This window comes from Pteropus vampyrus, unplaced genomic scaffold, assembly GCF_000151845.1.
Source record: "Pteropus vampyrus isolate Shadow unplaced genomic scaffold, Pvam_2.0 Scaffold19, whole genome shotgun sequence".
Lineage (NCBI taxonomy): Eukaryota > Metazoa > Chordata > Mammalia > Chiroptera > Pteropodidae > Pteropus > Pteropus vampyrus.
The window spans coordinates 8,260,197-8,276,087 of NW_011888800.1; the positions used below are offsets into that span (position 1 = coordinate 8,260,197).

The 15,891-nt window shown below is 34.1% G+C and overlaps 1 protein-coding gene and 1 long non-coding RNA gene across 4 annotated transcripts in view; one reads left to right on the forward strand and one right to left on the reverse strand.

The window, feature by feature from the left end:
- Nucleotides 1-1,709, forward strand: part of LOC111736287 — a 28,249-nt gene extending 26,540 nt beyond the window's left edge. Inside the window, exon 3 of the long non-coding RNA XR_002779154.1 lies at nt 670-1,709. This is a non-coding gene — a long non-coding RNA (uncharacterized LOC111736287). The remainder of the gene's footprint in view (nt 1-669) is intronic.
- TTBK2 (tau tubulin kinase 2) overlaps nt 1-15,891 on the reverse strand; it is a 117,752-nt gene that overhangs the window by 50,572 nt on the left and 51,289 nt on the right. For 2 of the 3 annotated variants that reach the window (XM_011354980.2, XM_011354981.2), the window contains 3 exons: nt 10,846-10,919; nt 5,067-5,207; nt 3,458-3,562 (listed from right to left, as the gene is read on the reverse strand). In XM_011354980.2, the coding sequence (XP_011353282.1) occupies nt 3,458-3,562; nt 5,067-5,207; nt 10,846-10,919 (320 nt within the window). The remainder of the gene's footprint in view (nt 1-3,457; nt 3,563-5,066; nt 5,208-10,845; nt 10,920-15,891) is intronic. The other variant, XM_023527798.1, reaches the window with a different exon arrangement.

A 15,891-nucleotide genomic window follows, 5' to 3' on the forward strand; every position in this document is an offset into this window, starting at 1 on the left:
TCTGCATGTTCACGCTGTAGTCTCAGCACCTCCATCCATGCCTCACATATAATATGTGCTCATTAAATGTTATATGAGTGAAAAAAAAATAACCTGATAATATTCTAAAAACTAAAAAAGATACCTGCAATAGAAATAAGATTCCAGAAATATATTCAAATAAAGTAAGCTAAACGGAAACTAAATTCATCACCTGCCTCGCTACCTATTAATGCAAGACCTTCACTCAAACCAAAAGGATTCTCTAGTGCTTAAATTCTTATGTGCCCACGTTTTAATATAATTTACATTTATGTATACAACTCTATTATTATATAATTAGCTCATTCAAAACCAGTGATCCAACTTCTGTGCAATTAATTTGCTAAACATGAAAGTCATAATCAGTATCAAGTTAAAACAAAACTAAAAGTAAAAAGTAGATGTAAGTGTAATAACTGTAGTGGGAGACCAACTACCGTTAGGAAAACATGAGGAGCTCCACCAAGCTGCTCCCCAGTAAAACTGGTGAAAATTATTTTAAAAAATAACTAAAGCCTCTAGAAACGGTCCTTGGGGCAAACAACAAATGAAGAAACATCTATTCAAGAAAACCTATGAAAATTCAGTAAAAAAGGCTAGAGTCTGTGGTATCTGAACCAAAATTGCGCCATCCCTCCTCTCTTCCAGATCAGTGAGGATGGCTCCACTCCAGACTGCTGCAGCCAAGACACAGGGCTCCTGAATAGAGCCTTAAGAATTAAAGACTTTTTGAACTTAAAAAAATGGATTTTATGGGAATTATGACAGTAATCTCAACTGGAGCATAATGGGAATACCGTTAGGGTGTGATCAGAATGTCCAAAATCACAGAAATGTTAGCCATTCAGCCACAACAGCCATTGATAACCCCCGGACTCCTGAAGCTGATAAGCATAAGGATTCCACCCTGTAAGGACCATATTAGCTGAACACCTCAGAGAAATGATACTCAAGCCTGACAGAAAGTATCACTAACAGATATGCTGAGAACTGAAGACCCTGACCTTCTGCTTGTTGTAGCAGGCTTGGGACCGACGAGAAACCTATCCATGCCACCAGTCAACAGAGCTCACTTTGGAGACGGTAAAGACTTTCATCCCGTCATTGTCATGTAAGAAAGACTCTGTACTTCTGCTCTCTGTGTGTTGTCTATCAACCTGCATGGACACCTGATTGGTTTATTTGAGAAGGTTCCACTCAATAAACCAGGCATTGTGGAAAGACACAAACGCATTTAAGAGTGTTACTTTGAAGGTAGCTGCTTTCCTTGCTCACGATAGCTCCCTTCTTCTCTACTTCCCATCCAGAGGGCTTTCTTACCATAGGAGCAGAATTTCAGCATCACTCATCCCCCAGCTGCCTGTTGCTGAGCAGGCTAAGTTCTGGAAAAGTGCAGGTGGAGATGTGGAAGCTCCTAGCTTTCTCACGGAATGGAGCCTCTACTTTGGGCATAGTGTGCTGAGAATACTGGGGTCCTAACTGTCCTTCTCCTGGCTCATGAGGCAACAATTGCATTCCAGGAGAGGCAAATAGAGAGACTTCAGACTACTGTTCCCAACTCAATGCCAGGGCTCAGCTCTTAATGTGAGTATGTCACTCAGAGACCAGCATATCATAGTCCTCACCCCCAACTCCAGAGCCCTGGCTCAGAGATTTTCCCCAGGGGTAGAAGAAAAAAAAAAATACATCCTAATCTTTTCCTAAAGGAAATTATTTCATTTGCAACAGTTAAGTTAACCTAAAACTCCTCTCAAAAATAGTGGAGGTTGGTACAGCCACTATAGAAAACAGTATGGAGGTTCTTCAAAAAACTAAGAATTGATCTATTATATGATCCAGCAATCCTTCTACTGGGTATTTACCCCCAAAGACTTGAAAACTCATATTCGAAAAGATATTTGCACACCAATGTTCACAGCAGCATTATTCACAGTGGCCAGGACATGGAAGCAACCGAAGTGTTCTACGATAGATGATTGCTAAAGAAGCTGTGGTACATATATACAGTGGAATATTATTCAGCCATAAGAAGAGATGAAATACTGCCATTTGTGACAAAAGGGATGGACCTCGAGATAATCACGCTAAGTGAAATAAGCCAGAAAAAGTGGATAATCACATGATATCACTTATATGTGGGATATAAATCTAAAAGCAACAAAGGACAGGACAAACAGAGACTCATGGACATGGACTATAGACTAGTGGTTACCAGAGGGTAGGGGGTCAGGGAGGAGCGGGGAGGTAGACAGTGTAAAGGGGGTCATATATAGAGGGATAGAGGAGGGTGAAGTGGGTAAAGGGGATCGAATATATGGTAGCTGAAGGAAACAGGACTTTGGGTGATAAACATACAATAGAATATACAGATGTCAAATATAATGTACACCTGAAAATTATATAATTGTATTAACCAATGTTACCCCAATAAACTTAATTAAAAAAAAAATAGTGGAGGTTGTGATAAAGGGAATTGAAAGGATCTTGGTAGACCTAATGAAGATATAGCCTAGACTGCAGGCCCAACAGGGGAGAACCAGAGGAATAAGACTGATGGGAGCAGCCCTCCTGCAGTTTGAGCAAAGAGAAACTATTTCATTTTAGGAGGCACAACTTAATTAGATTAGTTTATCAAGGAATTTGTGCCTTAGGGCACAGTTGTAAACAATAGAGCATCAACCATGATCAATTAGTGGAGCTTAACACTATGTGTTGGGGGTGGGTCGTGAGGAGAATAGACCACTAAACTAATCCTGTTGTCACTAAACAAATAAAAAAGCAAATAACAATAACAAGCCCTGGAAGGGGAAAACCAGTACCCAGAACTGTTACAATATATTATCTAAAATGTCCTGTTTCTAACAAAAATTATAAAGCATGCAAAGAAACAGGAAAGTATGACCCATAAATGAAAAAGAAAAAAAATCAGCAGGTAACAGAAACTACCTGTGAGAGTGACTAGATGTTGGATTTAACAGTAAAAGATTTAAAAGTAGCCATTACGAAATATGTTCACAGAACTAAACAAACACTTGATTAAAGAAGTAAAGAAACTATGATAATGTATCAAATAGAGAATATCAATTAAGAGAATGTTTAAAAACAGAAATTATGGATGTGAAAAGTATAATAACAAATAAAAGAATTGCAGAATGTAGAAAGAGCCTCAGATTGCAAAAAAGACCCCTGATCCTAAAGGGTTAATGTGTGTTCTTACTATAAGTCAACTCTAAATCTGCATCTAATGTACTTTTTTTAGAGCCACAACTTTCAATAATAAAATTAACTCCATTCTATAATTTAATCATAAATCTATTTTGTTACTTCTTGAAGGATATCTATTCTGATACATAATTAGAATTTCTTTTAAAGGAGTGATACTATAAATAATAGGTTAATTCTCAAATATTTAATAATAATATTTAAAAAAACTTACTGGTCTGACATCACCACAGGAATTGGTAAACTGTCGAGCCAAGCCAAAATCAAGCATATAACATTTCCTACATGTACTAGGAAAGCGACCCATGGCAAAGTTTGACTAGAAAAATAAAGAAGAAAAATATACATTTCTTATAATAATTAGTCTTTACATCTTATCCTTCCTATATTTTAATTCTTCTGTTTAAACTTTATATAACACACATGTCTCAAATATACTATTCTACTCAATGATAATTACTGGATATCAAATACATAATTCCAATGTGGGCTCTACTAATGCCTAACATTAGGTGAACAAAGGAGCAACAAAGAATTTAAGCAACTGTATAAAGTCACGCAAGACTAACTTAACTGGAATCAGAACTCTTAAGTTTCCTAAAATTCTTAAGTCACTGCTTAAATGAAAACCCAATCCCTATTTTTTAATGGGAGAAACTAGGAGTGAGCAAAATCTAATATATAGCTCAAAAATTTAAATGAATATCCTATAAATATCATAAAGCTGAATTTTACTAAGTGTAAAAATTAAAATACGATTTAAGGAAATGTTTCAAAACAGACTTAAAGAAAATATACTTTGCATTCTTCCCTTAATAAAAATAAAGGTAACATTACATGACCGCAAACTTGCACAGATGGGTATATAAACAAGAGAATTTATAAAAGCTAAAGCCAAATTGTTACAGAATTGTTGGCTTTTATTTTAAGATACTATTTCTACTTAGGGAACTGTCTGGTGAAAATGGAACCTCTTCGATCATCGTGGTTCATTCTCAAATAATGGCATTTAGTTTGGCATGAAAATAAGAGCTGTAGAAATCTACATTACATTAAGTCTGACTCTACTATGTTAATTTTAGTTGGCATTTTCATGTAAACTACTTAATTTTAGAAATCATATAGCAACGGACGGGTGTAATTTTCAATTGCACCAACCAACGTATGATAAATTTATAGTAAATACAATATATCAAAAATGGGTCATTTCCCCTTGTGAGCAATAAAAAAACTGAGAAGAAATAAAAGCATACTTCTCAGTTATGAAAATGAGAATTTCTAAGAAAAACAATAGGAAAAAAATACTGTTTATTGCCACTACAGCACTCAGGAGAAAAAATATGGTCTTTCACAAATGATGGTTTCTTATAAGTATAATTCGTCACTTGAGAAATAGTACAAAGAATACTATGCCAATACCTAAAAGCAATATATGTGTATATTTTTAACCAATATCAAGAAAAATAAATCCAAAGAATAACTACCAATTTAGGTATAAGGCTAAATAATTAGCGATGTTAACACACATAATAATAAGTCAAGCATTAACCATTTTTAATTTGGTTGCCAAGTAACATTTGCAGTGTAAGAGAAAAGCTCTTGAATATAAGTTGTAGTTTGAAATTACCATTTTTAAAAAAAATTAAGATGCAAGTTGCATTTTCCTTCCAGTTACATTTTTGTACAGAAATTGATATATCACCTTGTATTTAATATAGAAAGCAAATATAGAAAGCTACATTTGTAATTTATTGTGTACCATCATAAGACTAAGAGTACCAAGCAAACTCATTCTGTGCTCTGGCTGGAAAAGGCCCTCTTACCGGTTTGATGTCTCGGTGCAAGAATCCCACAGAATGGATGCTCTCAATAGACTCCAGAATCTGTCTACCCAGCCGAAGAGTAGTGCTAATGGTGAATGTGCCCCGGGACTGGCTACGGCGTAGATCCGCCAGATTCCGACCCTTTGGAAATCAAATAAACACTTTTGAATATGGTACTAAAACTATGTCATGAGATAAGATGGGGAATTATTCATTTATCATTAAAAATGTTTTGACTGAAATTCCAAGAAATTTATCATGATTCACTCAAGAAAAGAGAATCTATTAAAATAATGCATTCATGTTTCAGACAAATTTTAAAATAACCAAAGTTTTGAACTCATTATGTCATCATGTTTCCCTTTGTTTCTGATGTCATAACAAAAAACGGTCTTGATTATTTAAAAAGATATAAAATATATCTGCCCAGAGCAGTAATTCTCCATTACTGCCTAATACGTATTTCCATACAAACTACTTAATTTTTCTGTGTCATGGTTTCCTTATAAAATGGGGCCAATAATACCTACCTCACAGTGATCTGTGAAGATTAAACAAGATCCATGTAAAGTGTCTAGAATACTGTCTGGCACATAGTAGGTACTCAATAAATGCAAATTATTATTATGAACAAAAATTATATTAAACAAACACTCAATAACTTATAGTGGTAGATAAAAACAATGAATATATTTAGCCTGTGTATTTACATTCATGATTGTAATATTTAATCCTCACAACACCCTAAACAAAAGTTGTTATTCCTGTTTTACGAATGAGGAAGCTGAGGCTCAGAGAGTTTAAATGTTAACCTCTTAAAGTTGTTTTTCAAATCTAAGTCTATCTGACTCCAAAGTGTTCTTTTTCCACTTCACAGTGCTGTTCTACCCAGAAGGCTCCTTACTGCCTAGGTAATATACCAGTAATTTTTGAGAAGAGCAGGGTTACACCACTGCAGTTCTACCTCCCAAAGAATGGAAACTGGCTTCTATATCTCAAGGAAATTTAAGTATCCCAATCTATTCTCAAAATTTTGTAGTGTACATTTGGAATTAATACCATTGATAACATCACCTCAATGACAGACAGTTGATTGACTTTTGAAGAAGCAAAATATTCTTAAATTACTTAAATACCATTTAAAATAAAATATTAAAGAGTACTCTAGGAATCTAAGAATTGAAAAAGTACAGGGAAGTCAGGAACCTTTCAACTTTGTATCTTCTTTAAAAATGCAGTTTTCCCACAGCATAAATTGGTAGTTATCTTTATATTTTTTTATGTTAGGGGAATTTATTGTTCTTTACATCCTCAGCAAATGTAAATAAATGCTAATCAAGAACAATGATTTTTATAATCCTATGAGAGTACCTAATAACTTTTATTAGCATTCCAATAATTTTTTTTCAAAAATCAATATTTTGAGTGTCAAAAATATACCTACGATAATATTGGAATATTATTTGTAAACAACTTCCACCATCATAAAAGCGTTTTGAAAGAAAATCAGTTAAACTGGATTTATGATATTGGCAATGATTTAAAATTTTTAAATCTTTAAAAATGTAAATCTAAGGTATCGATTAACAAAATTTGAGAAGATAAATAATACAAAGCTTGCAAAAGTATGGAGAAAAGAGTGATTAACATGGTAAATAGATGCACGTTTGATCCACCAAATTATAACTCAAAGTATATATCACAAAGTTATTTGTTACAGAGAAAAACTGAAAACAATCTGTTTGCCCATTAACAAATGAACAATTCAATAAATCATGGTACAGTCATCTTACTGACTGATATGCAGCCACTGGGGAAAAAAAGAAGAATCTTTACAGATAGTAATTTTGAATGAATACTATTGATTTAAAAAAAGCAAATTCATTTCTCCCTAAATAATACTATAAATTTAACATGATCCTAATAAAAATGCAAATCGTTTTATTATTAAAAATTTGAAACATACTTAAAAGGAGAGAAAATAATATAGTGAGCTCATATACCTTCCCATCACCCAGAATGAACAATTATCAATTCACAGCTAATCTAGTTTCATCTGTTACCAACTCCTCTGAACCCTCTTGTGCAACACACGCACCCTCTTTCCTTCCCATGCACATATACTGAATTATTTTCATGTAAATTCCAACAGTATCATTTTATCTACATATATTAAAAAGTGCATAAGAGCAAAGGGATGAATATATAAAATCAAAGAGGTTATTAGCAATTCTGTTATCACACATTTGAATTGAAACTATTAATCTGAACCATGATATATTTTCTCTTAAAAAATGCACATCCTGAACCCATCCACTTGAAAAGAATTTAAAACAATGACCAACCCAATTGCAACAGGCATCTATAAGTATCTAGACTGTGGTCTCTAAATACCATTTCTCATTAATAGGAATCAGGGCTTAATGGAAAAATGGCTGATTCCAGCTCTGGAGCATGAAATATACAGAATGAGCAGGTATACAATGTTGTACCAAAAAGGAAGGATGCTAGCAAAGATCACTACAGTCTAGTCTTGTCAAAAAAAATTAAGATCCAACTTGAAGGAAGTCCTGCTAGCCAAAAATGGGACAATTCTGAATTGCAATGATTGAAAGACATAAAATGTTAAATCCATGAATTCATAATTATATTTTTTAAAAAGAGAAAGCTAACTAGTTAGTCCCCTTTGAAAAATATTAGGGAACCAATTCATTATTCTGAAAACTAGTAAATAAAAGAATCAAGTATTAGTCCTGTCCTTCCTTTATGAAATGTACCTCAGGATAACCCAATGGTTGGTGGCAGGCTTTTTAAAGAAGAATTCCAGCTAATAAATGAAGAAGAAATGATAGCATTAGGTACATTTGTAACCCCACTGAAGTAATGGATCTAAGAAATAATTACTATTGGGTTGACAAAATCTAGGAGAAAAAACACTGAGAACTTTAAAATGAACGAATCAGGCTGAAGGTCCCTGAACTACACTGATCAATCCTAATATCCCTAATATCCCAGACACTGCCTACCGATGCGAGGCAATAGGAAGCACACAACTCACCTCTAAAGTATTCTGGACAAAGAAAACAAAACTGGTTTTGATTGAATCACCAGTTTGTAGAAAATACAGGGGACAGAAGAACATGTTAAACAACAGTACAGTGAAATAATCAGCAAAATCCAGTATATAGGAACTTCTGCAGGACAAATGACTACATTTTTTTCAATGACAATAAAAACAACAACAAAAAGAAAACTGTAAGAAACAAGAGGAATCTACAGATTAAAAGAGGCTTAAGAATACATCCACCAAAAGCAATGTGTGAACCGTGTCTGGAACCATTTTCTAGTAAACCAAATAGTTAAAAACAGAGGAGAGAGATACAACCAAGGAAATCTGAAGACTGACTTGATATTTGATGCTATTATTTAGGAATTATTATGTTTTGTGGTTAAGATGAAAAAAAGGGAAGCCCTGATTCTTAGAAATATATATATATTGATATATTTACAGATAAAATGTCTTGGATTTGTTTTGAAAAAATCTGGAGAGGGAGAGGGGAGAGAACATACACGCTTGGAACAAGACTGGTCATATATTGATAATTACTGAAGGCAGGTGAGAAGTACATGGGTGTTCATTATACTATTCTCTACACTTCTGTGTATGTTTAATTTTTTTTCATAATAATTAAATTTTTAAAAAGTGGCAACTCTGATGTTAAGCAATCTAGATCTACATGTGTATTGGATACAGAATTCAAAATATTTTTGCCCTTCTCTAGATGATATGCTTATCACAAAATATCACCCTTTGTTTATACTGAGGATGCTCATATAAAGCTTCAATGCTGACAGGATATTGAATGAGACCTGGCCACAGTCTTACCAGTAGAAAGGAGAAAAGAAATGTATACAACTGCTTGACCCCTATAAGATTTAAAGACCCATTTAATGGTAAATAGAATTTCTGTAAGAGAGATAGGATTTATTCCTTAAAAAATTTGAGGCAGATAGTATATAATGGAATTTCCAAGAAGAAAAGAGTAAAATTAACTTAAGAATAATGAATTTAGGGCTTTAGAAGAAATTAGGAATGTCAGTGAGAAGCTGGGTCTGAGTATGTAAATTTAATCAAACAGATGGGGGAAACCTAGTAGTCATCTCCACTATGTCAAGAGAATAGTACTCTCTAGTAGTTATACTAACTTCGGCCTTGTCCCAAATTAAGTCAACCATAACTGTAGATAGAGATGGAAGTAGTTCATGGTGAATTAATTTTCTTATGACAGGAAAAAGGACAGCACTCAAGTCAAATGGAAAGGTTCTTGGACAAGTCTGCAGAAGCTTGCCAAATGCCACAAAAGCTATCATTATCTGATTTATACCAGTCCTCTTAATTTTCCCAGACTAAGAGCACTTCCATTTCCAGAAAGTCAGATTTACGTAAATGCAAATAAAATAAAAACAAGTATGTGCGGAGACTCTGCAGACTGAAAAAGCTCCTGTCCATATTCTCCAGTTAATAGTAACATAAGGACAAAACTGAAGTTTTCTCTAATTGTGCCAAGAATACTGGTCAGGCTTCCACTAAGCCCTAACCTCCACAAGTTAATCAGTTCCAGGCAAACCACAAACCTCTTCGAGCTTCAGCCTCCTCATTTGCAAAATGGGATAAAACCTGTCCTATCCTCTCCATGGAGATGTGGTGAGAATCAAATACAATGTATATAAATCCAGAAGAAAATTATAAAATATTACACACAAAAAAATAGACTAGCCAAAGTGAGAGAAAGAAGGGTCCATATGAATAACCTAAAAAAGGTACAGGAATAGCTGCTTCAAGAAATGAAACTGCTGGCTCAAGACATAATGAATCACATTACTCAAAGACTTTAAGGCTATAGTCTATAGAGAAATTAAATCTTTAAATCTAAATCAAATGCTGAAAGCTAGCTGAGGGAAACAAGAAAAGCCTTCTAACGAGAAGAGGAAGCATTTAGGCCAGGATCTATGTCTCTGAAGTCACTGCTATGTAGTTAGGTTGAAAAAGAATAAAAGAACCAAATATCCCAAACAAATTTTGCTAAAGATGAAAGAAAACTCTGAGAACTCAAATGAGCCAGCAAGGTATACCATGGCTTTTGCACTTTTGAGGGTGACTGCAGTTCAGGGTGGTGGTTGTGGTGGTGGTGGTATGTGTGTGTCTGGGGTCAGAGGTAGTGTCAGAGAGAATGGGATAGTTTCTCTCTTCTCCCTGCTGCAGTCATCAATCCAATATTCCCTTTCTGAATTTCTCTCTTTGCTGCCCCAACCCAACTCCACTTTCCATCTAAAGAACAGGGAACAGAGCAATGCTAATGGATGAAGAGAAAGAGGAATGGCATTTCTCCTGTATCTCAACTAATGTTTAAATTTTCAAGCAGGAAAGGTTGGTACTCGAGCTAACGGAAAACTAGAGTCCTTAAGGTAATAAAGGGTAGAAAGGGAAGAGACAGGGTCACTGTAAAACTAACATTATATCCAGCAATCCATGTGAGAATTAAAACTTTGGAATGGTGACAATCAGTGAAGATATGGATCATCTAAAATAACTGACAAGAGCAGCCCTTCCATCTTTGGAAAAATGTATATTGAGTCTGTTTAAATAAAGTTTCATCTACATAGTATAAAACATTCTGAGATGATATCAAGAATGTTATTATCTTCATTCATATCCACTGGAATTAGGTACTTTGATCAAAACTGAAAGATTCTAAGATACATTTTCAAGGTAACTTACCTGCAACTGCATGACCACATAGTTGAATCGGTCATTCCTCCCACAGCCAATAAATTTACAGACATGGTCTTTCCCTGGATAAAAGAAAGAAAACAGTGGAAAAGGTTATATTATGGTTTCTCATCTAAAAAATTGATAATTTGTTTTTCCATGTAATGTTTTATGATTGAATATAAAGGACCTGTCTTAAGAACCTTAAGAATAGGAAATTTGTATTATTCAAAATATCTATCCACTTCCCCTCCAAATCCTACACTGCTCCTTGTATAGTCAAACAAATGTTTATTGAATGAAATAAATACACACGTGAATGAAGGAACAAATGAATAATAATTTATTTAGGAAGGAAAGAATTAACAGGTCATTTCAGATCAACATGCCCAGACATTATACATATGAAAGCAAAGAACGGCAATAAATAAGAACTATGTTAGGCATATAAATCCTGCATTTTAGATATGGTCTGCCATTCACCATAAGACTTCAGTGAGTTACTTAATCTTTCTGGACCTCATTGATCTCAATTAGCTCCATGGTTTTCAACCTGAATTCCACATGTGAAATCTAAGGAGGTGCTGCTGCCAAGGGTGCAGAAAAAAGCAGAGGTGGAACAGGTAGAAATTGAAGGTCTTGTCCCTAATTCAACAAAAGCAAACAAAGGTCTTAAAAGACAATCAAGACTGGTGGGTTCTAGAGCCAGAAAAGGGTGTCTGGCGAGAGCACAGTCAATAAAGGGAAAGAAGACAGAATGAGATGGTGTGAGAGAAGCAGGCAGGCATCAGATCCTGGATAAGTAATCTGAACCACACATATAGGTTATTGTTTTCCAACTTTGGCTGCTTATTAAAATCATCGGGGATACTTTTTGAGGATTCCTAAACTCTGTACTGATTCAGAATCCGTGGGGGAAGATATAGGGTATGAGCTTTTAAAAAGTTCTTTAAATGATCCAAAAGTATATGGGTCATGGATGAATATTTGAAAATTATTGCTAGGTAATGAGAAACACCTAAAAGATATTAAGATAAGGAAAAACACACTTAAAACATTGCAGGTTAGAACATCAGTGTGGTGGCAAGAAGGAGGAGAGACTATGGAAAGGTCACTTCAGGAGGCAAGAAATGTCACTCTGTAGATAGTTACAATATCTCAAGAGAGAGAATAAGGGTTTGAATCTTAAGTATTTTAATCTTAAGTAATCTTAAAAAATAGGATAAATCTGCAAAATACTAAAGATATGTTTTTGACTAGAAATGGGTACAATTAAAAAAGCTGTACCGAAATAAGAGAATATAGTAGGTTTTATAGATGCTAATGAACATCAGAATGTTGAGTTTGAGGCTAACCAGTTGAATTCAGTAGATAGTGTAATTTCAAGCCTGGTACTGAGACAAAAAGCTGAGCTCCAGAAATACACTGGGGAACCATGCATGAGTTGATGGAAAATACATGGAACTACAAACACAGATGGAAGACTGACAAAGAGGTCACTAGTGAGTGAAAGGGGCAAGAGCCAGTCTATAATACGTTAAATAGTAAATGGAATATGAGACAATGAGGGGAAACTGAAAAAGTTTGAGGAAGTCACAGAATAAAAGCTAGATGGGCAAGATTTGGTAGAATGATGAGAAATACATCTCAACATTCAAAAAGAGAAAGAGCATATGGGAGATTGTTTTATAAACTATATAAATGTCTAACCAATGTACTATATACTTGAAACTAATAAAATAAAATTTAAAAAAAGAATTTGTCTACTGACTGATTTAAAATGTAAACACAATCCAGACTTATTTTAATTAATAATTCCATACTGTTCTATTGCATCTAGGTTATCACATTGTTCTCTCATTCTCTATGCTTTGTCAAAGAGCAAGAATAGGTTCAATAGGAACAATAATTCACAATGTATACAATACATGTTCATCAGTTTACTTGTGTTTTACATATGTTTGAAAAACTGAGTTTCATCTAGTAAACTGCAGTAAGAATGGAAGAATAAAATGATAGTCAATTAGCAACTTACTCTTTTCCTCAGTTTCACAGAAACAATTAAAAAATCATTTAAAAGGTATTTTCCTCTTATTATCCATTCTTTAAGAGTCTAGCTTCCTATCGTGTAACATTTAAATGCAGTATCTCTGTTACAACCATGAATGTCTTTGTAACAGAGATACTGCATTTAAATACAGTAAGGCCATACTAGATTTAACTCCTCTCTGTAACAGAGATACTGCATTATAAACAAAAGGCCATACTAGATTTAACTCCTCTTGGAATGCTTTTAAAATTTCTTTATACTAAAGTTATACTAAAATACTATTTATGTCTTGATACTAAAACCAAATTACTAAAAGACAGACATCAAAAAAACTGTGTACCCTTTATTGGGTCACCAAAACACAAAGTCAGTAGCAAATTTCTAGGACTCACATCTTCATTGTTTTAGATAAGAGCTTAATGAGCTCTTATCTCATACTTTACAGCACAGTGCACTATTGCTTTTCTATTTCAGATATATGCAATTAATGAAACTACTTAATAAAGTTATTTCAATAAATATGTACAAGTTTTAAAAGCATGGAGAAACTACAATTTAATTGGAACAGTAAATCTTCACCAGCACTTAGAGCAATTGTTAAAATAAATTTTGTAATAGCTAGTACAAACTGAGGTATCACTTCGTGAGTATAGGGATCATTGCTATCTTGTTCTGGTACCTACCACTATATCTGGCAAATAGTGAAACACGCAATCAATATCTATGAGTGACAAAAAATTAATAGAAATAACAACAGCTAAGAAAACATGCATACTAGGCAAGCATATTGTATCAGGCATTATATTAAGTGCTTTACATGATTTAATCCTCACAACTTAATAATGTAAGTATTATTATTTTCTTTATTTTTCAGATGTAAAAATGGCAGCTTCGTGAGGTTAAGTACTTTGTCCAAACCCAACAGCTGGAAAAAGATGGAGCTGTTTGATTCTAGAGCCTCTGTTCTTAATCTTTATGACATAAGTGAAACAGATTTTAAATTCAAGTAACACCCTGTCAATAAATATTAAAACTAAAAGGGAAATAGACTATGACAAAACACAGACAAGACGACTTACTATGGGCCAAATATAAAAGTAAGGCAATAAGAATACAAGATAAATTAAGATGCATGCCCTCAAAGAGTTCAGAGCCCAGATATGTAAACAAAAAAATATATATAATACAGTATGATGAGCTCTATATTATAGACAAATTGCTATGGATACACAAAAGACTTGAAAATTTTGTTTATAAGGCTTTTCATGTATCAGATGAGAAGAGCATTCTAAGAGAAGGGCACCCACAAAGTCTGAAAGATCTAAGTTTATATGAATGATTGAAGAGTTAATAGGCTACAGGGCTGGATAAGGGTTAAAAGGTGGGCTGAGGTAGGGGATAATCTGAGACAAGGAAAGTATTCTAAAGTCTTGTATCCCACATAAAAGAATTCAGATTTGACTAATTATTAGATAATAGACTGGGGGAGGGGTAGTTCAAAGGTCTTCAAGCATAAGAGCTACATGATTTGGCCTGTGATTTGGAAAGGTAATACTATTTACCACTAGATGCTTATTTGTGGAAGAGAAGAGGTCAATTAGGAGGTTAATACAATAGTCCAAAAGATAAGGAAGGTTCAAATTAAAGCACTGGATGTGAGAATTTAAAGAGGAAAGGTTCCAAATTATGGTTTAAGAGACAGAATAAACAGATTATAGAGAAGAGAGAGGGAGAAAGTGAATAAAGACTTTTAGCTTAAGCTATATTGACAAGGTAAATTGCACTAATATTCACCAAAACAAAAGTTATGGTGTATGAGAGAGGATAATGATTTTTACTTTGGGGATTTTACAATGATTTTTCTATAGGACATGCAAATTGTATTTTGCACAGGATACATACTGAGTGAATAGATGAATGAATAAGTTTTTTATAATAGCTTTACTGAAACATTGTTAGCATGCCAAAAAATCCACCTATTTAAAGTGTAAAAGTCAATGGTTTTTAGTAGATTCACAAAGTTGTGCAATCACCACTATAATCAATATTAGAACATTTTCATCAGCCCTACCCCACTCCACCAAAAAAAAACTATACCCTTTAGTAGTTAGTCACTGCCCACTCTCACAGTCTCTACTTTCTATCTCTATAGATTTGCCTATTGTGGACATTTTACATAAATGCAATCAGAGCTCTCTTCTCTCTCCACCATCGGAGAATACAGAGAGAAAGCAGCTGTCTATAAACCAGGTAGTGGGCTCTCACCAGGAACCAAAGTGGTCGGCACTTTGATCTTCAACTTCTCAGCCTCTGGAACTGGGAGAAATAAATTTCTATTGTTTAATAAAGAAGTTTTTTGTGACTGGCTTCTTTCACTTAGCGTAATGTATTCAAAGTCCATGTTGTAGCATGTATCAGTACTTCATTTATTTTCGCTGTTGGTAATAGTCTATTGGATAGATATATCACATTTTGTTTAGCCACTCATCAGTTGATTGTCCATTTGGATTGTTTCCACTTTTTGGTTATTATGAATAACGCTGCTATGAACATTCATGTACACATTTTTGTGTGGACACACGTTTTTATTTCTCATGGGTATGTAACTGGGAGTCAAATTGCTAGGTCATATGACAACCTCACGTTTAATCTTAAGCAGTCCATAGGAACTGCTGGAGTGTTTTCCAAAGGAGCTGCAGAATCTCACATTCTTCGGCAACATAGAAGGGTTCTAATTTTTCTCTATCTGACCTACTCTTGTTATTTATATCTTTTTAACTGTAGTCATCCTAGATGGAGTGAAGTGGTATCTCATCATAGTTTTGATTTACTTTTCCATAATGACTAATGATGTTGAGCATCTTTTCATGTGTTTATTTGGCCATTTGTATATCTTTTTTGGAGAAATGTCTATTCAGATCCTTTGCTGATTTTTTTCACTTGGGTTTTCTCTTTATTGAGCCATGAGAGTTCTTTAACTATCTTATAGTCTAGATAAAGTTCCA